Here is a 26,519-nt window from a genome sequence, read left to right as displayed (position 1 = left end):
ACAGATAAACATATGAGATGGTGTACAGATAAACATATGAGATTGTGTACAGATAAACATATGAGATGGTGTACAGATAAACATATGAGATGGTGTACAGATAAATATAGGAGATTGTGTACAGATAAACATATGAGATGGTGTACAGATAAACATATGAGATGGTGTACAGATAAACATATGAGATGGTGTACAGATAAACATATGAGATGGTGTACAGATAAACATATGAGATGGTGTACAGATAAACATATGAGATGGTGTAACAGATAAACATAGGATGTGGTGTACAGATAAACATATGAGATGGTGTACAGATAAACATATGAGATGGTGTACAGATAAACATATGAGATGGTGTACAGATAAACATAATTATGAGATGGTGTACAGATAAACATATGAGATGGTGTACAGATAAACATATGAGATGGTGTACAGATAAACATATGAGATGGTGTACAGATAAACATATGAGATGGTGTACAGATAAACATATGAGATGGTGTACAGATAAACATATGAGATGGTGTACAGATAAACATATGAGATGGTGTACAGATAAACATATGAGATGGTGTACAGATAAACATATGAGATGGTGTACAGATAAACATATGAGATGGTGTACAGATAAATATAGGAGATTGTGTACAAATAAACATATGAGATGGTGAACAGATAAACATATGAGATGGTGTACAGATAAACATATGAGATGGTGTACAGATAAACATATGAGATGGTGTACAGATAAACATATGAGATGGTGTACAGATAAACATATGAGATGGTGTACAGATAAACATATGAGATGGTGTACAGATAAACATATGAGATGGTGTACAGATAAACATATGAGATGGTGTACAGATAAACATAGGAGATGGTGTACAGATAAACATATGAGATGGTGTACAGATAAACATATGAGATTGTGTACAAATAAACATATGAGATGGTGAACAGATAAACATATGAGATGGTGTACAGATAAACATATGAGATGGTGAACAGATAAACATATGAGATGGTGTACAGATAAACATATGAGATGGTGTACAGATAAACATATGAGATGGTGTACAGATAAACATATGAGATGGTGTACAGATAAACATATGAGATGGTGTACAGATAAACATATGAGATGGTGTACAGATAAACATAGGAGATGGTGTACAGATAAACATATGAGATGGTGTACAGATAAACAAAGGAGATAGTGTACTATACCTCATTGTCGTCCTCCACTACCACCAGAGTCAGCAATTTTCCTCTGAAGTCTAACTTCGTCATTTTAGGCCTGAAAACATCAAAATGGGACAGAATGAGAGGCCATTATTAATCAGACAGGAAATTTCAGAAAAATAATTTCATTTTGTGTTCAGAATTTGATATCACCTGCAGTCTGACGTACATACCAGAAGAAAAGTCCAATCTTGGCTGCTCCTTCATATACCAATATACCTGTTGGTGTAAGGCCTAGTTTGTATTCTGAACCGTCTCGGCCCTAAAATTAATGGCATTTAAATCAATAATTTTTGTAAAAAATAACAGTATAGGCTAGTATAATATCAAAGTGGGATACCATAGAATTCAACTTGTTTTTGTCATATAAGTTGTAATCGTAAAGTTAATCATTTACTTTTTCATCTCCATTCAAACGACAAGGCCCTGATCAATACATTTGGTTATTTGATACATACTTATCAACATTCATATCGTACTAATATGTAACCAGAAATTCTCACCATGTAAAATAAGAAGCTACTCATTAAAGAGTCCTGGAGATTTTTTTTATTGAAACCAAGCTAACATGATGAAATGTCAGAATCAACAAAGTACTTTTGATTTAGAGTAATTGAGATTTAAAACCACCAAAATAAACATCTCCCGCTTTACAGTAAGGGCCATTAACAGAGACACCCACCATAACACTGTGCATGTCCACTCCATACATCTCCAAGTATTTAGCTTTGTTCAGGTAATTCAACTCAGCCATGGCTGGAGTTTGTCCCCTGATCAACAAAAAACACTCAAGGATTTAGTATATATTTAGGGTGTCAAATCTGTAACATGCAGAAAACTAGAAACACAATTAAACATGATTATAACAAACATACTTAAAATATGATAATGACCATAATATCAGACTATCAATTTTTGAGAAAAATGAATCTAAACGCAAGAGTCTATGGTTCAGTATCACCAAGCTGCACAGCCTCTGAATCCTACACCCTAGGTTGATCCCTGCAGCTCATGGGTGTGTTGGGGTTCTAATGATGTCCTATATCTTGACTTTGGTTAAGATTGAATTACAAAACGCAAGTTGACTCAATTAACATCGATTAAAAAGTAAAACCATAGTCCCCCAAGTTTTGTTGCAGGTAAAACGAGAGAAAAATAAAATGCAGCCTAGTTAAATGAGGTACAAACCTGCAGGTCTTAAATTGTTCCACCATCCCCAACTCCATTTCTTCTGTCTGATAGGGGACAAAGTGAAACTCCGAAATAACCCCCGGTGTGTGAATCTCTGCGTCATAGTCACCCAGTTCAGCTGTAGTGGAAAGTTTAAATATATACTACAAAACTGTCTGTATCAATATGTTATAAACTAATCATACTAAGAATGGTAACAGTCTAATCAAAATAACTCAGTAAACTGTTATACAAGAAGTTACAGATTTAATTTACAACACATGAACCCAAATGACCTTGAAAATGGGTCAAACAAAATATTGTCACAATTTCCACCACATATTGCCATTTTTTTATATTATTAAAACTTGCATTGTTTTAAAAAGAAAATATGAGTCGTGCAAAATCTCTTGTGGCAAGTTTACCAAAAAATCATAAATCACACTCCTCACAAATTAAAGTCCTTAATTAACTGTCCTTCATTAACTTACACTGTAAGGCAAAGCCTGATAATTCCACTATAGTATCAAAGTTGGCCTCCAGTCTCCCTGACAGCAGATCATTTTTTAATTGCAGGAAAAATTGATATCTGAAAAAGTGGAAACATTGGCAATCAAAATCAATCAAAGATCTAAGATTTTCAAGTAAAGAAAATTGAATAGAACATTATTAAGAAATTATGACGTGTGGATCTGGTAGATTGAAATGATTTTTGATTTCTTAATTAAATTTATTGTTTGTAAGTTACAGATTAGAAATAATGATTTAAATCATAAATGATACTATTTATTTCTGACCAAAGATAACTGATAACCAGAATAAGTTCTATGGTGTTTTACAGTAAGCAATTTGACAGAACAGTTGTAGGTTTTTGTTCAGCTACATTAATATATACCTGGTAAGTTCTTCATGTAAGTTGTTGGGATCGGACGGGTAAAATTTGACACGGAAACGGAATGTAAAGTGTGGTCCAACTGTAAATATAACATGTATAGATACCAATAAGTATAAGTTTTCTTTATCATACACAATTTTTTCTAAATGTCACAATACATGATAAAGTTGTAAAAATGTCAATAAATTATGATATCACATTAACACTTGCAGCTACAGTTTAAGTAGTGGAATTATTGACCATTCCTTTTTACCTAGTTTTTTATCAGTGGAAGCATTCTGTCAAAGATAACAAGCAGCACACCCCACTTGTTCACATTATACTAACAATGGCAAAATTACTTTCTAATTGAATACTATCTCAAGTTGATCTTTCCTTTCATTGTCTAATGCGTGATTTATCAAATCATATTGTCATTGGAATCTGTTCATACATAGTCTTTTACTTCAATGTTCATAACTGGTATGTGTACATGTATATCATGACAGCTTTCAGAATAAACTTACTTTTGACCTGCTTTTTTATCTTTTTGGTTGGGTCTAACCAGTGCTGAGAAATGGAAAAAAAGAATTAGCATTAACATCAAAGTATAATTTTGAACAGGTCCCAGCCTATATATAAATATTCATAACCCCAAACAACAGTGTGAAAATTATGAAGCAAATTATACATATTGACCTTTTAAACAAAGTTTGGTTAAATATGTACATTGGTGGGAGATAAGTGAATTGTATCAGGTGACTTTCTGTAACACCATAATAATGATGAAAGTAACCTAATTAGGTATCTGTAATTTGACCTGATTTTGTGTTGTATACATACCACTGCCACAGTTGATAACATTATACACTCCCTGTATACGATACAGTTAGAGGTGGCTGTATTGTTTCATGGCCACACCTGGGTTATATACAACTTACTGATAACTATATTAATAACCAAAATATCAGCCTACATTTTCCAGCGTTTGTACAGAAAAAGTGACTTCCATGCTTAGTACTAAATAAGAACTTGTAAAGAACTTCACAACTAATTTATAGGCGTTTAGTAGGGAATGTGCCATAACAAAATTTTCTTAAAGAAGACCTGAAAAATGAAATACATTTGAATAAAAAGGTGGGTATCAAGAAAACAGATGATGATGTAATAAACTGAAATCGCCAACCATTTGTTTTTAAATTCTTATTCTTAAGCACTTTCTAAGGAAATTAAAGAAGCTTTCTAAGTACTTTTTTAACCAACACCTCATATATAACTGTATTTATTTTGTAAGTTCTGTATATATGTACCTGTGTTCTGACCTTGACTTTCAGATTAACAACCAAGTCTTAAATAATTATGGGTACTGATTCATTAGCAGGAGTTAAACGTAAATATCTTAACCTTGATCCCATGTGCTTAAAGTAACTTTAAAAATTGTCAAGGTCGGTAGGTTTATTTCAAAGCTGATATTGGTAAAAACTAACCTGATAGTTACTGTAGATTTACCATGGCCAGTCATCTAAATGAGTTTTTCATAATGTAATAAGTGTTTAGATTAACCTCACTTTTGACCTTGCTGTTGTAGGATCACTACATATACCCAGTCTATCTACCTATTCCTGTTTGTCACATTATATAATTATCATCACTTACATTAACATTATGATGGTCTGTATACTGCAGTCCAAAGTAGTCCTTCTCAATGATATCAAGATGATAGAACACTTGTTCAAATAACTCTTTGCCTTCGGCTTTTTTCTGAAACACAATGAAGAGAAAGTTAAACATTATATAATTAGTCGTCATATATGTCATATATCTAACGTTATTTTGAAATAATCAAAATAAGGCAACTACTTATATATAAGGATTGACATGCTGTAATCAAAAATATTAAAATTTTGTCAAATTTTTTGGAATTATAAATAAGTAACCAAAGGAACATAACCAACACTACAAAAATCAGAACATATGGTTGATACAATTACTGAAAGTTCAAAGCAATTTAAGTTCATTGTTTATTTAAAGATTTAATACACTTTACTTCTAAATATATGCATAAGAAGCTTGAGATCACATAAGAAATTACATATTGCACAATAAATGTACAGATTGATTTGGAAGGGGTTCTCCGTAGGTGAGACAAGTGATACCGGTATTGTGTACAGCGGTTCTCATTACCTTGGAAGGTGATCACACACAGGTGAGATGTGCTGTGAACCGACACAATCTTACACTTGTAACATCAAACTGGTTTTATGTAATACACAGCGTACCATGTAGTAGTAAGTAAAATATGGCTATTTTATGGTTCTTGTGGATTGTATATATACTTTCCTTGGATTTTTTTTATTTAGCATATTCTGAATTTACATCAGTACAAGTAACACTATATGGCCTGGTCTGTAGGAAAGTTTGCTAGGTACAGTTAATATATATATAGATGTATATATAGTGAGCTACTAAAATGATACAATTGTCACGCATGTTTTAAATATTATGCAAACTTTTAGTTTCACTCAGCATAAAACTTTGCCTCTATATATATATGTAGTGTATATATGTATCGTACGGCTTGGAATGAGTCCAAAAAGTTAATACATGGTTGAAGGTAACATTCCAAATATATATTTATGGAAAAATATCATCAAGGTTATTATGTGCTTCATGCAGAGTTAAGTTTTGCTATAATGCCGTTTGAGACGACTACTTCAGCACCCTAAGTGCCAGCTTCATGGGTATGTGAATAACCAACTATTGTCAAGTACAATATTATATACTCTAGCTTTGAATGCAACAAAACAATCAATACCATATTCACCGTAATTAGCGCCCAGGCCGCATTAAATATTGTAACAAAGGGGGGGCTTATTAGTGAACCAAAATGTAAGTTGTGGACGAAAAATGTCAGCCATTTTTTAACTCAGCTGTTAAAATAAACATGCATATGACTTCCTTTCTTCAAAATGATTATTGTGTTGTGATTCACATGTAAAAGACTTACAAGTTCAAGTAATATGTACATGTGATACAATGTTGATGTCAAAGGCATTACATGTTATGAAACATTGTGATATCTCCAACTCTTTCTCTAGAAAAGGGGAGGCCGCTTATAGGGGGAGGAACGCTTATTACAGCAAATACAGTAATTGGAATTGCTTTTCATTAAATTTGAAAATTTAGCAAAATTATATTTTACAAAAGTCTAAAATCTTAGTCTCCAGAAATGACATCTTGACAAATGTATATAAAAAGAATTACAAATTACACACACACCTCCCCTTTTAGGTCATGTCTGTAGGTGGAGATAACAAAACCCTGAAAAGATGTCCTTAATAGATTGTTGCACATGCAATTAGTAAATTTTCCCCGACCTTCAATATACGGAAGATTCATTACATTTGTCTTTGTTATCGTATGGTAAATAGTTTATATAGACCACCGTTAGGTTTTTTGTAAATATGAATGGCTGTGTCTTTTTAAGTTTATCATGTGTAGAAGAACTTGACCTGCTAGCTGTTTCATCCTGACCAGAGACTGAAGTGGTGTGTATTCTCTGGCGCCGAGTATATATACCTGTATAGTATATATATATATATATATATACACCTGTAAAGTATATATATTGGTGTGTATACCTGAAGTTTCACACCTTCACTCTGTATCTACAAATGCTGGTGTGATACATCCTGAAGTTTAATACAAACAAGACGGAGAATGCCCCTACAGATCTCTGTCTATTGTACGTCTGTCTCACCTGTGTGGTTTGTACACACGACTACAATGAAGTCCCACCCTAATACATACCTATCTGTAACTCTATGTCAAATCTCACTATCTACTGTACACAGATGATGGGCCACTGGCTATTAGCTCAACCTTTTACAAAGTTTTTAAAAACCTATATTCTTTTAAGTGTCACCCCAGGCCAGCTAGCTGAGGTCAATATTATATAAATCTAAGGTGATTATTGACACAATGTATACATTTCTATACAGTTATTATGATGAAATTCTTTACAGTTCGTTATCACCAACCAATTTCTCTTGTGAAATGATCGTCCATCTGATAGATGTTTCTAGACTTTGGCATTCCGTCATTGCATATTACAGAGTTGCCTCCCTTGCGGGTAGGTATCGATTGTTACGTCCTTATTTTGTGAGCGCAATTCACGTCGTTTTCTCCAAAACATATGACGTTACACTCGAAAACACATGACGTCACAATCAATACCTACCTGCAAGTGCAGATAACTCTGCAATATGTAAATTTCGGAATAAACCAGCAATCATGCAGTACTAATTCTGTGATTGAGCTGCTTTAGTATCACTGATAAAGTAGTAGCTGGTGGCTACCACTACCTGTGCTAAACAATTACATGGTAAACTTCCTCATCCTTTAACATTCATTACCAAAGTAAATAACTAAACAAACATAAACTTTCCTACATAAATAAATGGATACATGTACAGCAATAGATGCCCGTACTTCATAGAAATTGTAGAAATATCCTACCTATAAGAACCTGTTTTTTTTGCAGAATATGAAATAAATGGCAGTAAATACAGAATTCTCTTTATAACCCTGCCATGATCATGATCATCAGGGCATGAGCCACAATAAGACTGACCTAGTTTTTGACCAGTAAGCTGGTTTACATGTTTTATCATTGTGTACCTCCTGGATTACCTTACACATTAAAACTCTGAGGACTCTAGATCTGTTGGTACAGCTTACTCCTGCAGTGTTGAACTCCTTCAGTTTTTTACACTGGTAGAAGTGGTTAACATACATGTAATATTATGAATTTGTACTTCAACATGTTCCCTGCAGATAAAGGTTTAGCATTGTACCTGCTGCCCCCATTACATAACTGTAAAGGTGAATACATTAGGATCTTATCCTATTTTCTCTTCTTCCTTAACTCAGTAACTGACATTTTCATTCATTATGTCTCCCTTGACACCGCCTCAATTATGGCCCTCTGTTGAGCGTTCGCCCCTTTGAGGAAGACTTTGGGTTTTGTCCCCAGGCCTGACAAGACACATTTACCATCTAAAGTGGTAGTATCTGATCCTACTTATTAATATCATATAAGCATTCAACATATAGGGGGAAGACTCAGAAGATGACTGGTTTGCCCGCTCTGTCAGAATAATGTGACATGCATGGTGTGGTGTGCTGAATGTTCAGACAGTGTCTTTGGTGGCGTACACTTAATGAGATATAGGGCTATATAAAAAGGGTAAGGATCAATTGAGTCGGATGAGTCCCATTATATACCCCAGCCTTTCTCAACATTCATACATCCACACACACAACACATTGCGTACTACAAAAGATATGACCTTGATTAGATATTAATAGGACAATATATATAATTACAAGCCTAAATAAACTTACTGTATCAAAAGGGAATCACATGTTATCACATGTTAATATTATTATTTATCATCGCAAATAAATGGTAAATGTGAAGTTCTTTAGCAACAATCAAATCCTGACTGAGGTGGTCAAATCACAGATATTTTGAGGTGAGATTGTTGCAATGAAATGGTCTAAGTTCAAAGACAGGTAATTTTAACTTGGCATTGGAAGCGTAGGCTGCGATTAAAGTGTTGGTGGACAGGCATTAATGGCCCAAAGATATTCAGCTATAACATGAATCAGTAAAGTATACCTTCGTTGCTAAAAAGCAAAGAATACAAAATAATCAGCCAGAGAGGATTTAGTGTCAATGAAATACCAGAGGAGATAGTGTATCATAGAGAGTATGTGTACACAGGCCTTACAACTACAGTAGAGGGTTTGGTAAACACGGACTTGTGTACCCTGTCTATATCACAGAGAGATAAGGCACTCCAAGCCCATACTCTGACTCCATTCACTGTCTTCATAGCTAATTATAACAATCACATCTGTATTCAAATATTAGGTTCAATTTATACTTTGATTCTCCTAGAATCTTTAATATAATTTCATCATCAGTTAATTATATGGAATGGGCATAGTTTGTGCTGGAGCACATGAGGCCAGATGTCAGACATTCTATACCAAATTTATTTGCCCTTGCTCCAACTCTGTTAAAAGTTTTGGGCCCTAGATAAAGTACTGGTGATGTATATTGCAGTGTATGCTATACGGGGAGCTGTGTGTGTGGTGAGGGGAAACAGCACAACAATTGGACTGAAACATTTCTGTTTCATTGAGCATTATATGTACACTGAATATATAGTAACAGTACATATTTGTAAAAAGGTACAACTTGTATGTTACATGGATATAATGGGCATGATATCTAATACAAATTTCCCCGATACTGAAAAAGATAATAAACTTAAGGAACAGGTCGATGTGGCTTGTACATCTCTAACTTATCTGATGGAGTATGCTTCTTTTGCTCATCAGTTGGAAGTTTTTCACACTGGAGACCTGGGTTTGATTCCTGGTCAGGGCACTCTGTAATTGTTTGTATAACTCTGTTCTTCTACATTGTTGCCCAACTAAATAACATTGGAAGGTGGTTCAAGAGTCTTGGGTTGAGATTATGGAAATCTCAAGAAAAAACAGGGAAAGTAGTGTAAAAAGAGCAGGTTAGTGTGGCACTCTTGTTTGTGATCTTCTTCATACCCACCAACCTCCAGATTTCAATTAATTAATACATTTATCTAGTTACGCTGTTCTTCTATTTATACAAATACCCACCCACCTCCAGATTTCCATTAATCTACTTTTATCCTTGGTCAATGACTATATATTCTCCAGATCTGGTCTATCTATATATTCTCCAGATCTGGTCTATCTTACACTGTCCCTGTTCACAAAAAAACCACGGATGGGATCTAGGTGGGGTCAGCCCTTCTTGAGCATATATAACATCATATACAAAGTTACAGTCAAACAGTGCAGTGTCTTTTTACTGAAGTGAAATGTAGGTTTCTATAACAGTGTTATCTCATCATCTGACACCAAAGCTCACAACAGGTAGGTTTTGTCAGTAAAACATTCAATGCCAAGTAGGTGTATATTGTTTTCTTTATACTCATGTACTGTTTTATAGGAAGTGGTGGTGACCTAGGGACAACGATCGTCACATGTAACAGTCGTCAGTACCTGAACAGACGTCAGTACCTGTACAGTCGCCAGTACCATCACATGTACAGTCGTCAGTACCTGTACAGTCGTCAGTACCTGTACAGTCGCCAGTACCATCACATGTACAGTCGTCAGTACCTGTACAGTCGTCAGTACCTGTACAGTCGCCAGTACCATCACATGTACAGTCCCCAGTACATGTACAGTCGTCAGAAGCTGTATAGTCGCCAGTACCATCACATCTACAGTCCCCAGTGCCTGTACAGTCGCCAGTACCATCACATGTACAGTCGCCAGTACCTGTACAGTCGTCAGAAGCTGTACAGTCGCCAGTACCATCACATGTACAGTCGTCAGTACCTGAACAGACGTCAGAACCTGTACAGTCGCCAGTACCTGTACAGTCGTCAGAACCTGTACAGTCGCCAGTACCATCATATGTACAGTCGCCAGTACCTTTACAGTCGTCAGAACCTGTACAGTCGCCAGTACCATCACATGTACAGTCGCCAGTACCTGTTGAGTCGCCAGTACCATCACATATGCATGTACAGTCGCCAGAACCTGTACAGTCGTCAGAACCTGTACAGTCGCCAGTACCATCACATATACAGTCGCCAGTACCTTTACAATCGTCAGAACCTGTACAGTCGCCAGTACCATCACATGTACAGTCGCCAGTACCTGTACAGTCGCCAGTACCATCACATGTACAGTCGCCAGAACTTGTACGGTCTTCAGAACCTGTACAGTCGCCAGTACCATATACTATAGCTCACCTTGCATTTGTTGAAAGGAAATATAAAAGCAAGGATGTAAGGAAAAATCCTACTGTAATATTTGAAATTTAAACATTAAAAACCTTACCAGCTAGTGCATCTATTAAATGTAAAAGACAGTTATTTTTGGGATCAAATATTTGGCATTTTAAACATATTATTTTTCCGGAGTGCCAAAACCCCATTATCTATTACAGTATTTTGCAGACTTTGTTTACATAATTTCCACAACCAAAGTAATATACCATAATCACAAAAATATCATCCCTTTGATATAGTTATTATTGATCACGAGTAATTCACTCTATTTCTGTATAATATGTCACACATGGGTCTATTGATTCTGGCTGTTACAATCAACTATAGTTATAATACACATATACAATGTCCACCACAAATTTCAAGCAATGACTATATATGTATATATAGCTACTAGCTAGAATATGCAATAAACTAACTAATAGAGTGCTCATGACTTTCTGAATGTGATGAACATGTGTTATATAGTTTGATTCATTATTACATCACACTTGAAGGAGTTCCATCTGCCTAGTGCGTTATGTAATATTGAGATATATTAATTCACAGGTCTGATCATTACTCCCACACTGTACAAGTTAATCCTATGTCTGTCTAGACACAACATGCTGTGCTAATTGTATATATAATTACACAGGACACAACTGTCATTTGTTGACAAGTGCAGTCAAATACAGAAAACTTTCCAATTAGAATGTGCAAGAAATTTAATTCTTATATATGGCATAAAATATACATGTAGCTAGCCTATAATTCATTATTAACTACATGCAGCTAAATAATTTGGCCAATATAATTACTGTATAATGACCCACATTGCATCCATGGATAATTAACAATTTTGAACATATATCATGTCATGAATTGGTCACAATATTATTATTGCAGGCAATGCCATCCAAAAAGGAGAAAACCAAAAGTTCAAATAAACAGGAAAATCAATCATTGTAACAATTATCATTAATATCAACACCACAGATGTTCAAATATCTAAATGGTATAAAAGTCAGATTAACAGAATCAACTTCAGAAAAAGTTTAGGTAGCATTTTACCAATGAAGTATATATATTATGACAAAAAGTTTATCCTGCCTGAAAACTTTGGCTTGTTGCCTTGAAGTTTATTTATCATAAAGACCTATTGTTGACTTTTTACAGTATGCTTCCTGAATTCAATAATACTGGCAGGTACCATACTTCACCAGTCATCAGCCTGCTGCAGGCTAGAAGTGTCACACCTGATCAAGACTGCAGTCATATCTAGACGATGTACTTTTATCATAATGATGTAAAGGTGCATAATTTATCATAACTAAAAATGCATTGATTTCTTTCACGCTCTCTCTCTCTCTTCTTTTTTTTTCTTCAAAAAATTATCTAACAAATGCAGTCATTTTTCTTTAGCAAAAACTAAAAAAATGTCCAAACAAACTGGCTGCAATAGTTAGCTGAATATAGGTATATATATTATAAATGAACTTTTGAAGATAAAGTCTACAAGAAAATAAATATCACCAAAGCAGACATAACAAGTTATAGAAACATTACAACATAATGTAAATAATGTATCAACCAGCTGCCAGATTTTAAATGCATGTGTTTTTTTTGTATAGAAGAAATTTTATTTCCACATGAAATATTTCAATTTAATACATTGTGGGTTCCACAGTGAATACAAAATTACATTGTAAATGTTGGTCAAGATATACAGTATATATAAACCAACATAATAGACTAGCCAAAAATAATCGAAAATGTTAAATATATTCCCACTTGTCATTGTCATGTTATCATGAAAATCTGTGTGATAACATGCAGATTGTTTACGCATATTCTTATGCATTAGACCACATTCATCTTTTTATACATAAAAATCTGTTAAAATTTCACACTGAAAATGATATACCTGTTATCAGACAAATGCATGTGCAGGTAAAGTAAGAGCTGCCCTTCTTACATATACATGAAATATTTTATAATTACCACAATATTATAATTCCTAATTTTCAAAACAGCTTTTAATACTGCAGGTAACCATTCTTTTTATACCGTAGCCTTCATCATTTTAAATATACATATAAGATGGTAGTTATATAACTGTGTGAGTTACCGTATTCGACTCAATAAGCACCCAGGGCGTTTAAAAGATGAAAAGGTGCCAATAAGACGAAGTTATTGTAAACCTACACAGTTTTGGGTAGTTTTTATCTTTATTTATGCCTGGGCAATTGAAATCGAGGCTTCAAAATGGGGGACGGGCGCTTATAGAGACATGGACGCTTAATTATTGGGTCGAATACGGTAATTTATATATCAGATTCTAAAAGGGAGATAATAAGTCAAATGCAAAAATCATATAATGGATTGAAGAATGAATCAGGTAGTATTTTAATCTTAAATCTAATTAAACATGATACATTTATTAAGAAACTTTGGGAATACTTAATGTTCAATACAGGTATATGCATGATATTAAAGATATCACATATTGGGTGCAGGTAGATAATACTAGATTGTCAGCTTGACAAGTAATCAGATTTATGAATGGTTTTATAATACTACACACATCCTATATACATGTTTGGAAATTGTACAGTAGCAGTTTGATTCCCACACACACTGTAATAGTAGATGTGAAATAACTATAGCTATAGGGTATCAAAAACAATCTGCCCTGAACAGGTTATTGTCTGACATACAACCTTGACCTTTACGGAACATTACCTTTGGTGTCAACCTTGTCACTGAAGCATAAATGTAAATTAGCCAATTTCATCTGTTTTGATTAATTTATGATTAAATAATCATGTATAAGTAATTTTACCAATTCCATTACATAATCTTTTCTTTAATCAGTGAATTCTGACATTTGAAAATTTTAAAGTGTCTTTTAAAAAGCCAAATGATTGCATTTTAAGCCTAACACACTCATCAAAATAGATGTAAATGGATGACATATACTGTACAGCTGCAGATATCAGTATATCTGACAGGTGTACTCGTGTGTACCAGAGGTGTTTAGGTAGTACAGATCCTTACTAGTACTATAGTGGAGCATTCTCCCCCCACGGTCTGATTTATTACTTAAAGTATCTGGGGTTTTTATATGTCCATTGATACAGTGAATAGGTAATATTACAAGCTTTAAATGTCATGCCACATGTTAGCTGTGACTTAGATGTACACAGTGATCATTATATACATTCGATGAATGACTTCAGTCAGATGGAACATGAATTTGTCACATTGTAGGAAAGTTTACAATATTAGGGTCACATGTCCTACCATTACACCACATAAATAACAGTTCATAGGTATATGATATATAGTGTTGAAAAAAATTGTGTACGATCTTTATACTTAGTATTGAGTAATCAGTTTTAACATACATTGTTTTACTGATATATCTTTCAGTGTATTACACATATCTATTAAACTGTATACTGGGTACTTTCATTTGCAAAAAAAAATCATTAAATTTAAATAGAAATGATATACATACATGAATTGTAATATGTGATTAGTTTAAGACAGATTGATAATATTTTAAATCGGTAATTTGCAATTTGTTTGAATAATACTTTTTTAATTCATTTATCATAATATACATTTAGGATAAAATGATACAAAATGCTAAATGTAACATATGCACTACTTGTCAGTTGATTATTACCACAAAATCAAAAATCAGATTAGCGTAAATAAGGCCTAGTTGTCATATCTTATTACAGTTGGCCAATATCGTAACTCCATGTTTTGTTTTAATCATAAATATCACAAAGTCAAGGGGATTGTCACCTATACCTCTTTAGTCCTATTTGATTGGTCTACACCAACCAGGTGGTAAGTATATATATTTTTTTACAACAGTAAGACAACATAAACACACTGTTATAACACTTCCAGTAGTAACATTCAAGCTTCCTTTATACATTGATTTGTCTACATAACAGCTACATCATAACGTATCGTATAACTGACAGTCACACTATCAGTCACATGTAAACAAACAACAAAAATACTTAAATCAGTGAAGCATTACAGAAATACCAAAAATCAATTGTTTTTAAAAGAATTCTGAATCTTAGGGAACAAAAAAAAACAAAACTTTGATTATCATATGAACAGATCGACGTACAGATGAAATTCAAGAGTGAACCATTTTATGTTTAAAATTTAGTACTAGATTACATACATGTAAATCTTTTTTTAAATGCAACCATCGAATATTTAAGTTTTAAGATAAGTATTTTGCAGTCGCTCCCTGTTTAGTTCTGTACGTTGAGTGTGATTATATTGTACAATGTACTAGAATGACCAGACTTAAATTTCACATCACATGAAAATATCCTTTACATCTTATGCATGACCATGAAGTTAGTGAAGACTGCATGGTGTCCTTGTTAACGAGAAAATGTCATGTTACCTGTACATCACTACCTGTAGTGTCAGGTACGTATATACACCCGGTAACAATAACGGTTACCGTAGTTATATGCCTAACCAGCTGTATAGCTGGGGCATTAGTCTGACCACAATCAACTGACCACATGTACAATTACACCTGTATAAACCACCTGGTCATAATACCATGATAAACACCTTATCACAGGCGATACACAGGTACCACTGCGTCAGATAAATAAAAAACAAGCCTACAAACAAGTGTTATAGAGCTTGTTGTTCTATAGGACAACCTTCTGTACCAGAGTCTACTAATACCTCCCACACTCTGTCCTAGTTTATATCACTAGCCTACATCGCTAATGGTTGGTTCTTTTCTTTATCTGTATATGTTAGCTAAAAACTGACCCATCATTAATTACACTATCCCTGCACCTTACTCATTATAAATGCCTTATATACATCTGCCACTCCCATCTCTTATTAGCTAATTATATTAGCTGTGCTGAGATTTAATGCAGATTACACAGTTAGTCTTATATATTATCCCATTCATATTACTGTATGCATGCATGTATTATATATATGTAGTCTCTATAAGCCATATAGCATCACTTTTAGATCTATATCCTCATTTTAATATATGTAGAATCACATATATGATCACCACAGTGTAGATTAATGCCAAAGCTGTTACTTCTTGTTGAGTTTCTATATAGCATGGATATATACATCCTTGTATGTCGACATTTGAGAAAGTGGATAGAAAATTAAATTGCAGCAAGCTAAAGATGTGACGATTAGAAAAAAGATGAAAATCCAATCCATTATCACCGGCATACCTGGAGGTATCCAAGTTAGGATAATTTATAATAGAACCTTCAGGCTAACCATTTTGGCACATTAGATCTACAGTCTACATACTCATGATTGTTTTGACGTAAATAAAATCACGACATCTTCTATGCTTGTTACAATCAAATTCTCATTTTATCACTTATCAGTTTATGTATGCCTTTTATTTTTTAACAAGGCAGCAGACTTTTAAGAAAAATATACATAAATTTATAAAGCTTATGGCTTACAGTATCTTTTTGGGCATTCTGCCCTTCCTTTTTTGCTTCAAGTCTTGAGGTATGTTAAAATTTGAAGTAAACATTTATTAAGTAAGAAAACTGGATGTGACACAAAACAAATTGAGATTGATCCCGTTATTATATAGCAGAGTTGATAAGATGGGATGGATAGTGGTTATAATAAAGAACTAGAGTATATTCATGGCCATGGCAGCTATGTACTTTATGTTCATGATCAGATGTCAAATGTTCACAGCCTGCAACTTTATGCAGAATGCACGAGTCGGATGCCAATGATAAGTAATTTCAACAGCCGGACAAGAGCCAATTGCAATGAACTAGTCCAATTGAACTAGTGGCTCCCCACCAAATTACCCTATTTACAAGAGCGGTGGTCAATTGCAGCACATTTTGAGTGTATTCTGTATGCGATTATTTCAGTCCGGATGCATCATTTTGTGAGAATTTGTGTTCATGAATGCATCCAGACTGCAATTTGGGTCAAAAATCGTAAACTTAACATGATTGAAGTACTGAAGGCAGAAGCAAAATGGCTACATATTTAATTTGAACTATATATAGTGATTGAATAGTGGGACAAGTGAAATTTTGGGATTTACTTGTCCAAATGACAAGCAGCAAAAAAATATTAACGTCAAAGACTATGTTTAAATGGTCAACAACTCAGGTCAAGATAATACAAATAAATAGATACTCTAGATAATACAAACAAATTTTTACCCTCAAAATTGGTTATGTCAGATGATCAGTTTGCAGCCCCTATATGGGCTGCATGGGCAATGGTCAAGGTGTAGTGATAAGACCAAAAGGCTACAATGGGCAATCATCATGACGCAGACTACTTAGTTATAGAGATGATATATTATCTTCACTTTTGCCAGATATATATATTCAAACATGTAGATAAAGAATCAATGATGCATGTGTAACTATGTGGAAACTACATGTGAGTAACATAGTGCATATCGTTTGTCAATTAATACTCTTTACATACATATATTAATGTGTATATGTATAATAAATAAACCAAATAGTATGTAAATATCTTGATCAATAAATTTCTCTGTCTCAAAAAGTTAGGTTACATGATTCAAATTCAAATGATAATCATGATTCATACATTTTATCATAATTTAAAAATATGTTCAAGGGTTAAACAAGTTTTGACATTCCAATAATTGATTATGAAAATGAATTGCCATCCCTACTTATATGACATGATTTATATCTTATGGTATGTAAGGACAGGTATCAATATATCAAAGTTGGGTTTTATATATGCTCAATGGATATATCTTATGTAAGGTATTCTATATTTTTTTCTCAAAATATATTTTAAGCATCTATGCATATTGCTATTGAAATTTAGAAACAATTATCATCACAAACTGGGGAAACATTCACAAATAACCGCACTGAAAAATGGTTTTATTGATATTTGATAGTCAAGATAACCATATATACTATTTTCATTCATACAAATATCAATTTTAATTATTAATTTCTCAAAAACAATATTTTAATTATAGAAATAGTGTTGTGCTATACACAAAATCATTATGTATATTTGACATATAGTTACACCAGACTGTATTAGAATAAGTCAATAAACGAAAATGTAAAAAAAAAATACAGTGCTCTGCCCCTCCTATTCATCCGACCACACAAAACCACCTGTTCAAAACCGCCGTTGCGTTATTAAATGATTGCAATGCTTAACTATTGGTATTTTCAAAGAATACTTACGGAAAGATCTATTGTGAAGTCTGTTGCATCCAATAACATAACCGTACACGTAATAGCATTCTTCTTTTTGATGGGTGCATGTTCTCCAAGCTTTTGCCGTCTACCAGTTCGACGGCGGCTTAGGAATCGAAAAAATCTCGACATTTTTGCGGACAAATGCCAAACCGATTTCACTAAAAATGCGTCTACATTCTCCTGAATATGTTAAAATTCCATCAGACGGCGATGTACACCCTTTCTTTTAACCATTTTGAGTTGTGACTCATAAAACAGTCTAAATTTTTGTGCAGTGTTGTCTTCCTGTTTTGCCCTCGGATATGTCCGGAAGTTACCGAAGGTGAGAAATCGGCAACTTCCGGTTTAATCAACCGGTGTCCGTCTGGGTTAGATGGACGTTTTACTTTGAGGTATTTTCACGTCAACTTTTGTCAGCGTTAACGTTACATTGAAGACAACAACTGTCCTCTAAAAAGGGAACATGTGATTTCTATGATTATAGTATTAGCGACCGTTTGCATTCAAAGTTAAAAAGGTGTCTATAATGTCCGATATTTTGTTGCAAGATGTCGGCTCAGAGAACTCAGCTTATGAATTCTAGACGTTCCGGTAACAAGTCGTTTCGGTAACAACTCGTTTCGGGAGTAACGAAAAGTCTTGCGGTCGTTTCGGTACATACGCGAGATTTTTCGGTAGGTCATGGATATGAAACTTTTCGGTACGAACTTTTTAGTGGTTTTACCGAATATGTCTTTATTTGTGTTTTCATGCCATGTTCGCAACTTTCTTTGCATCAACGAATGCCATTAATGTAAATTCAATTCTCCTCTATAAAATTGTAACAGGAGAGCTGAAAATGTAGCGACCAGACCATGATTCGAATACGGGACGCTCAGAACACTAGCTGAGTGCTCTACCGACTGAGCTACCTGGTCACCGATGATCGACCCAGTCCAATCTCGCTACACTTCTCCCTCCATCATTCTCGAAGTCTTCGCCTCTCGAAGACATACAAGACCCATTCTCGAAGACATACGAGACCCTTCCATTTACCACCACCATGGGTTATTTAGTTGGGCGCCAATTCTGCAACAGGAGAGGAGAAAATGTAGCGCCCAGACCGGGATTCGAACCCAGGACTCTCAGAACACTAGCCGAGTGCTCTACCAACTGAGCTACCTGGTTATCGGCCAAATCAAATCCCGCTACACTATCTACAGAAGACTCGTAAATTACTTTATAAATTGTTCTTTGATCACGCAAATTTGCGTTTTATTTCCATAACCAGCACAAATAATAGAGCTATAGGATTAAATTTTCACAGCTTATCAACTCTATAAATATAAAATGAAAGATTTGTGTAAATTATCAAAGTTATGTTTAAAAAGTTATATCATTTGTCCTCTATCTATGTTGGATTTATTGAATGTAAATATATTTCTCGATCTACACAATGTATTTTGTAAAGATCGAGACTAATAATAAAGTTTGAAAAATCTTTAATTTACAATATTACGTGCCTTTTTTCTTTTGGTTTTCATTAATATCACCATCATCCTGAATATTGTTTGATATTTTCACAGCATCTCATAACTTGAATTGAAATGTGCCGATAAATAATCTCTTTTGGTAAAGTTGTTGATAGAATCACAGAAATGTAGATGGTTGTACAACCTTATTTTAATATGATTTCCATTTCCTGTAATGAATTTTATTGTAAACTAATAATCAGAAATTTCATAACATAAATGCAAATCCATTTAGGTTATTTTAACAACAATTTGTTGCGGCAGAACTCACAGTTTATATAGTATTTTTTTAAATTCCGTAGTTGCGAGTCTGCGGTATTCTATTATTTAGAATACTGACTTACACTTGTTGGAACGATTAGAGAAATAAAACTATAAATATGTGTTTGTTGTAAATCTCTGGTAGAAATAACATTATTTCGTCATAAAATAACCCTACCGAAACAAGTCTACATAAAAGTACTGAAACGACTTTTCTACGTGTACTGAAATGACCGTTCAATGTACCGAAACGACTTCAGCTATGTTACCGAAACGACTTGTTACTGAAACAACCTGTGTAAACATTGATTAAGACTTGAAGAGCAGAACTGTTACACCACTTAGCTTAAAGTCGTAAAGACTTAATTGCCAGGTCGGGGAAAACCACTAACTAGTAATTATACTGTACAGTTGGCTGGAATCATGTGCTGTGGCCAGCACCGCTATATCTGGCTGTATAGCTTGATTTGACTATAAAGTCAAATCTGACTACATATGTAGTGGAAAAATGTAAGCAGAAGTTACATACAATGATACATGGTCACAAAAGGTGGAGGTGATTTCGTGTACGCCGTCCTCAATACCGTATCCGATCCCCGTACCAGGAATTAAGTTTATTACAGATATCTCCACAATATAACAGTCTACAATAATAATTTTAGATTTAGATTTAGAATCCAATTTAACATCGTTGTGTCAAATATCAGCGCACAATTTGCTCTATTTGTCCCATAATTGCAAAGATTCGTTTTTCAAGAGGTGATTTCTTGTACGCTGCAATCAACCGTGAAATTTCATTAATTTTGATGTATACTAGCTATTTAAAGGCTTTTCAAAAAAAAAATTTTTTATTTTGGTAATCAGTTATACCTATATAATCAGGTTGGGCACATGTAAATGTGTTTATAACGATCATTTAAACATATTGAAACCAGATTTGATCACTTATAATTAGGCTAATTAAGTAATTTAGTCAAATTTAGCTATATAGCCAGATTTAGTGATGCTACTGGACCTGTAGAATAACACGATCCTTGAAGCCCTCACAATCAATAAAAAACATACATTTTATGAAAATTAAAAAAAAAAAACCAAGGGTACATGGGCCTTAGCGGCCACCTGATTATGACAAATGATATGAATTTGTCAAATAAAAAAATCATTGACCAAGGATTTATCAGTGAGAATGATTTGTCACTTTTGTCGCTTTTTTGTTTGTGCACTGACTATGAAAACTGATTTTCCTTTGATATCCGCCGACGCAACCTTTGATGTAGCTTGCAGGTGCTTGGCTTACATTGTCATTTGACCCCTTCGGGTCAGGTGATTACCTATTGCATTTTTCGTCGTCATGTGCCGTGCGTAAACTTTTCATTAAAATGACTTCTTCTCAATAACCGAAAGGCCCAGGGTACTGATATTTGGCCTGTAGCATACTGGGGTGAAGGGCTACCAAGTTTTTTCAAATTAATGACCTTGACTTTAATTCAAGGTCACAGGGGTCAAATATGCTAAAATCTTTAATAGAAGTTTGGTACATATCTAAGAATCCTAGAGACTGGATATTGGACTTGTAGCAAGGTGGGGATCAAGGGACCTTCATTCATGGTCTAATTCATTAAAATATATCAGAAACAGAACTTCTTTTATTAAGAGTTCTTTGTACTGCCTTAATTGTTTGCCACTACCATATTATTTGAGGTATTGTATTGTGCCAATAGTCAGATGATTGTTAAGGCCCATGGGTCTCTTGTTAATTCTAGCCTAGCTAAACTCCCTGCGTTGAAGATTTTACAAAAAGAAACCTATATATAGCATAGAACATATCTGCTTTCACTTTGCAAAAATATGTGACTGTGACTACAAAATATATCTCAAACGTCATATTCTGTTTTCAAACGGAAAATTCCGAAGGGTCAAATAAAATGGCTTTTAAGTTACTTTTGGACAAAATGTAGTTATCAACAATAACACTGAAAAGTCAATTTCACTCCCATGAATATTTCAAAGTGCTTACCGGTACTTTCTAATCACATGTGAATGTTGACTTTGAATATGGTCTTGCGCAAAACTTGATCTTGTTTTGACTTCCGTTATCTGGTGACTGAGAAAATTTTCCAACTCTACATTCATTTGATATCTACCATTACCAATTGCAAGTGGGAAATTGTTTACTACATTTCTAAAAATCAAATTCTGCTGCAATCTGCCATAACAAACATACAAATCAAATTTACTAATCTTTTGAAAAAGCATAATATTTTTGTACAGATTTCTAATTGAAAGTTCTAATTGAAACCATTGCTATGATTTCCTTTTCAGATGGCTGCAAAATTTTTGGAATTTTGGAGGATTAATTCAGTACCTATTCATTTTATGGTTGGTTCAACATGGATTGCTATCAGTTATGGGACATATTCTTTTCTCAGTCGTACCAAGTATAACCCTGCTGTCCTTTATAAAGGAAAGAATCCTGTGGAAGTTGATCCTGCTACAGTGACCTTATTACAGGTAAAAGAACTCAAAATGTTTATATTATATTTAGAATAAATAATTATTTTGAAGTTCTCGGTACCTTGCTGTCACATGATCACTATAGTCTGTGATAATAACATTAATTCCCTGTATAACCTTATTCAATTCATTGTAATAATAGGCATTATATGAAACACACTAAAGTGATTACATGACAGGGATGCACTCTCAAAATGGCTGATCAAAGTAGCGATTGAACAAGACATCATTGTTTCTGATGTAAATAAATAATTAATATATATATATAATGTATGTGCGTATGGAGAAAAAAACTTCTCAACTAGCGATGTGTATCTGTATGGGAATATTGTAGTCTGATTAATTCTGTAATAGACCTTACAAATGGTAGGTCAACCTGACTTGATTTTCCAGAATTAAGGTTAGAGATCTTGAGGAGGGATTCTGACCAGAGACATCTCTCAAATATCCGAATATAATACTGGATTTATGAAGAGCGTTCGTGCATTTTCTAACACATTTGAAGAGCATCCTATATCAGATTATTTCAGTCAGAATGCATGATTTTGTGAGTATTTGCGCTTACCAACGCATTCAGACTGTAACTTGGGCAAAAATTGTAATTAAACTTATCATGACTGAAGCGCTTAAGCAAAGCAGCTGTATATTTAATTTGGACTAGTGATTGAATAGTCGGACAAATAAAATTTTGAGGTTTGCTGGTCCAAATGAGTATATATAGTTAGCAGAGAAAAAATCAATGACACGGACTGAAATAGGTCAACTGGAAATTTGTTTAAGCACACCTCAAAATCTAAACCAACCAGAAAACTGCATACAATCAATAACACTATTTTTGATTTTATTTTGTTTTAGGATGCCACTGAGGATATGCAAACAAAGTTATTATCACAAATCTACAGCAAAAAAGGCCGTGTGTTTCAGCCTCCATTTGTGACTGTTAATTCAGAAGTAGAGAGTATAGGCTCCTTGAAATTCAATTTCGGAGGTGCTATAGGTGTACCCTACCACTGGAGGTATGCCACTAGTCAGGACATTGACACTGTCAACATATCTCTACACAGCAAGGACAACACTATTCTACAGAAGTGGATCAAAGCGTTTGACAGCTTTGTGATGGGTCAACCCAAATCAGCAGAGTATAGTATCAATACAACGCAAGATGCAAAGTGCAATGTTGTAGAAATAGAGTACAATGAAAAGGCTTTGGAAGACCTTAAAGAGTCACTGATATTGAGCATGGATGCCAAGACTTTTGGTCTGAAGCGTGAATTGGAATGTTTGAATTCTTATTATCAGTATGTTGCGGCTGGACTGAGTGTGTGCTCTCTATTGTTGGGAGGGGGTATTGGTCTTATTACTCAACTTGCCTTACAGAAAATGAAGACATTGAAGCCAAGCGTTGTCCTACCCATAACTGTGCTGTATCATTGTGTTGGTTATGCTATTGGTGGCCTTTGTTTCCAGAATACAATGGACCTGTATCTACAGAGAAGGAATTTAGCAATAACCAAAGATCTAGCAGATTCCGGCCACGCCAATGGTGGAATAGAATATTTTGAGAAATTGATTAAGAAAAATATTGCTTTACGTACCCTTCTCGGGCCGAAAGGAGAACAACTCTACACAGAAGATGGAAATGTGATATATTCAAAAGAACGAAACCCAAATGTTCCTCTCACTCAACAAAAAGAAACTTTAGCTGCATCATTAAGTAATGGCTAATTACATATATATCAGTTTGCCATGAGTTTAAGCTTTTAGTCAGCTAAACCTGCCTATATTATTAGGCTTTCTTAGAGTGCTTTGTATGATTGATATCTTAAAATTCAAAACCCCATTAAATAAACTTAGCGTAGAAATATGTCAAAAAGAAATCTCAGTCAATCAGCAAGTGTGGGTAACACATGCATTTTCCTCTAGATATAATTTTATATCTACTTGAAGAGACTTTTATTCAAATTATAAAATTTTTAATTTAGCAAGTCCAAGTGGTTTGGGTGGCATCCTAACACAAAATTTCCAATGCTGGGTCGCAAGTCTGCATGGGCAGTTATCGAGAACTATTGAGTGTATGGGTAGGTTTAGGTATTCTCACTCTACTCCATAGCTTTGTCTTTATATGACCCTCATAATGAGGTAAAAACGGTATAAAGCTAGTATATTTATAATCCAAAATAAAAGGCCAAAATAAATTCAAAGTAAAATCAAAATCATTTCTATGGAATATATATTCAGCCACTATAGGGCCTTCTACAGAGAATTTTTTTTATATATGACCCTGGCTGTTGATTGAACATGGAACATTTTACAGTGTAAAACAATTTATAAATAAAAGTTTATCTTTCAATGATGTTTTTATTATGAATTTTTGAAGTTGTATGATTTGTAATCATCTCTGAATGTTTTTTGAATACAGTCGATTTCCGGTCCAGGTTTACTAAGAAAGTTTTCTAACTCTAGGTATATGGATGAATCACCTGTGAATATTACTTTGAATACAGTTGATTTCTGGTCCAGGTTTACCAAGAAAGTTTTCTAACTCTAGGTATATGGATGATTAACATTCATTTCTGCTACCAAGACACCTCTACTGTAAGAGTACACTTTGCGAATGGCCTGAATAAAATTGTGATTTTTCACCTCTGGATGTAAATTTATTTTAATATTATCGGAACCACACTATCCTTGACTACTCCAGTAATCCTGTTCCTGGTTGTACCTTGACTACTCCAGTAATCCTGTTCCTGGTTGTACCTTTACTACTCCAGTAATCCTGTTCCTGGTTGTACCTTTCCTACTCCAGTTATCCCGTTTCAGGTTGTACCTTCCCTACTGACCAGTAATCCCGTTCCTAGTTGTACCTATACTACTCCAGTAATCCTGTTCCTGGTTGTACTTTTACTACTCCAGTAATCCTGTTCCTGGTTGTACCTTTACTACCCCAGTAATCCTGTTCCTGGTTGTACCTTTACTAAACCAGTAACCCTGTTCCTGGTTGTACCTTCCCTACTCCAGTAATCCTGTTCCTGGTTGTACCTTCCTACTCCAGTAATTCTGTTCCTGGTTGTACCTTCCCTACTCCAGTAATCCTGTTTCCTGGTTGTACCTTTACCACTCCAGTAATCCTGTTCCTGGTTGTACCTTTACCACACCAGTAATCCTGTTCCTGGTTGTACCTTCCTACTCCAGTAATCCTGTTCCTGGTTGTACTTTTACTACACCAGTAATCCTGTTCCTGGTTGTACCTTTACTACTCCAGTAATCCTGTTCCTGGTTGTACCTTTACTAAACCAGTAATCCTGTTCCTGGTTGTACCTTCCCTACTCCAGTAATCCTGTTCCTGGTTGTACCTTTACTACACATGTAATCCTGTTCCTGGTTGTACCTTTACTAAACCAGTAATCCTGTTCCTGGTTGTACCTTTACTACACCAGTAATCCTGTTCCTGGTTGTACCTTTACTACTCCAGTAATCCTGTTCCTGGTTGTACCTTTACTACACCAGTAATCCTGTTCCTGGTTGTACCTTTACTAAACCAGTAATCCTGTTCCTGGTTGTACCTTTACTACTCCAGTAATCCTGTTCCTGGTTGTACCTTTACTACACCAGTAATCCTGTTCCTGGTTGTACCTTCCCTACTCCAGTAATCCTGTTCCTGGTTGTACTTTTACTACACCAGTAATCCTGTTCCTGGTTGTACCTTCCCTACTCCAGTAATCCTGTTCCTGGTTGTACCTTTACTAATCCGGTAATCCTG

At 34.5% G+C, this 26,519-nt stretch overlaps 2 protein-coding genes across 10 annotated transcripts in view; one reads left to right on the top strand and one right to left on the bottom strand.

Annotated features, from left to right (window-relative positions):
• The window catches only part of LOC138314625 (band 4.1-like protein 5), a 36,934-nt gene extending 18,168 nt beyond the window's left edge, over positions 1 to 18,766 (bottom strand). For 4 of the 6 annotated variants that reach the window (XM_069255055.1, XM_069255054.1, XM_069255056.1 and 1 more), the window contains exons 1-9: positions 18,459 to 18,765; positions 4,952 to 5,056; positions 3,823 to 3,865; positions 3,317 to 3,395; positions 2,913 to 3,010; positions 2,440 to 2,560; positions 1,934 to 2,021; positions 1,425 to 1,513; positions 1,237 to 1,306 (exon numbers count right to left, since the gene is read on the bottom strand). In XM_069255055.1, the coding sequence (XP_069111156.1) occupies positions 1,237 to 1,306; positions 1,425 to 1,513; positions 1,934 to 2,021; positions 2,440 to 2,560; positions 2,913 to 3,010; positions 3,317 to 3,395; positions 3,823 to 3,865; positions 4,952 to 5,056; positions 18,459 to 18,602 (837 nt within the window). In that variant the 5' untranslated portion in view covers positions 18,603 to 18,765. Of the gene's footprint in view, positions 1 to 1,236; positions 1,307 to 1,424; positions 1,514 to 1,933; positions 2,022 to 2,439; positions 2,561 to 2,912; positions 3,011 to 3,316; positions 3,396 to 3,822; positions 3,866 to 4,951; positions 5,057 to 18,458 lie in introns of all 6 variants that reach the window. The other 2 variants (XM_069255058.1, XM_069255059.1) reach the window with 2 other exon arrangements.
• A 68-nt stretch (positions 18,767 to 18,834) lies between these two features.
• LOC138314627 (uncharacterized) lies at positions 18,835 to 25,405 on the top strand. Of its 4 annotated transcripts, none has more exons than XM_069255062.1 (3): positions 18,835 to 18,865; positions 22,568 to 22,756; positions 23,615 to 25,405. In XM_069255062.1, exons 2-3 carry the CDS (start codon positions 22,568 to 22,570, stop codon positions 24,482 to 24,484), a joined length of 1,059 nt encoding a protein of 352 aa, XP_069111163.1. In that variant the 5' UTR covers positions 18,835 to 18,865; the 3' UTR covers positions 24,485 to 25,405. The 4 variants fall into 4 exon arrangements, with proteins under 4 accessions (XP_069111163.1, XP_069111162.1, XP_069111164.1 ...); XM_069255061.1 differs by having other exon boundaries at positions 18,853 to 18,990; XM_069255063.1 differs by lacking the exon at positions 18,835 to 18,865 and adding an exon at positions 19,488 to 19,682.
• Positions 25,406 to 26,519: the final 1,114 nt, after the last annotated feature.

This window comes from Argopecten irradians, chromosome 2 (assembly GCF_041381155.1).
Source record: "Argopecten irradians isolate NY chromosome 2, Ai_NY, whole genome shotgun sequence".
Lineage (NCBI taxonomy): Eukaryota > Metazoa > Mollusca > Bivalvia > Pectinida > Pectinidae > Argopecten > Argopecten irradians.
This window is presented reverse-complemented; position numbering and strand designations above follow the sequence as displayed.

Coding starts and splice junctions, on each gene's coding strand:
- LOC138314627 (XM_069255062.1), top strand. CDS start 22,568: ATGGCTGCAAAATTTTTGGAATTTTGGAGGATTAATTCAGTACCTATT. Junction 22,757..23,614: donor CTACAGTGACCTTATTACAG/GTAAAAGAACTC, acceptor ATTTTGTTTTAG/GATGCCACTGAGGATATGCA.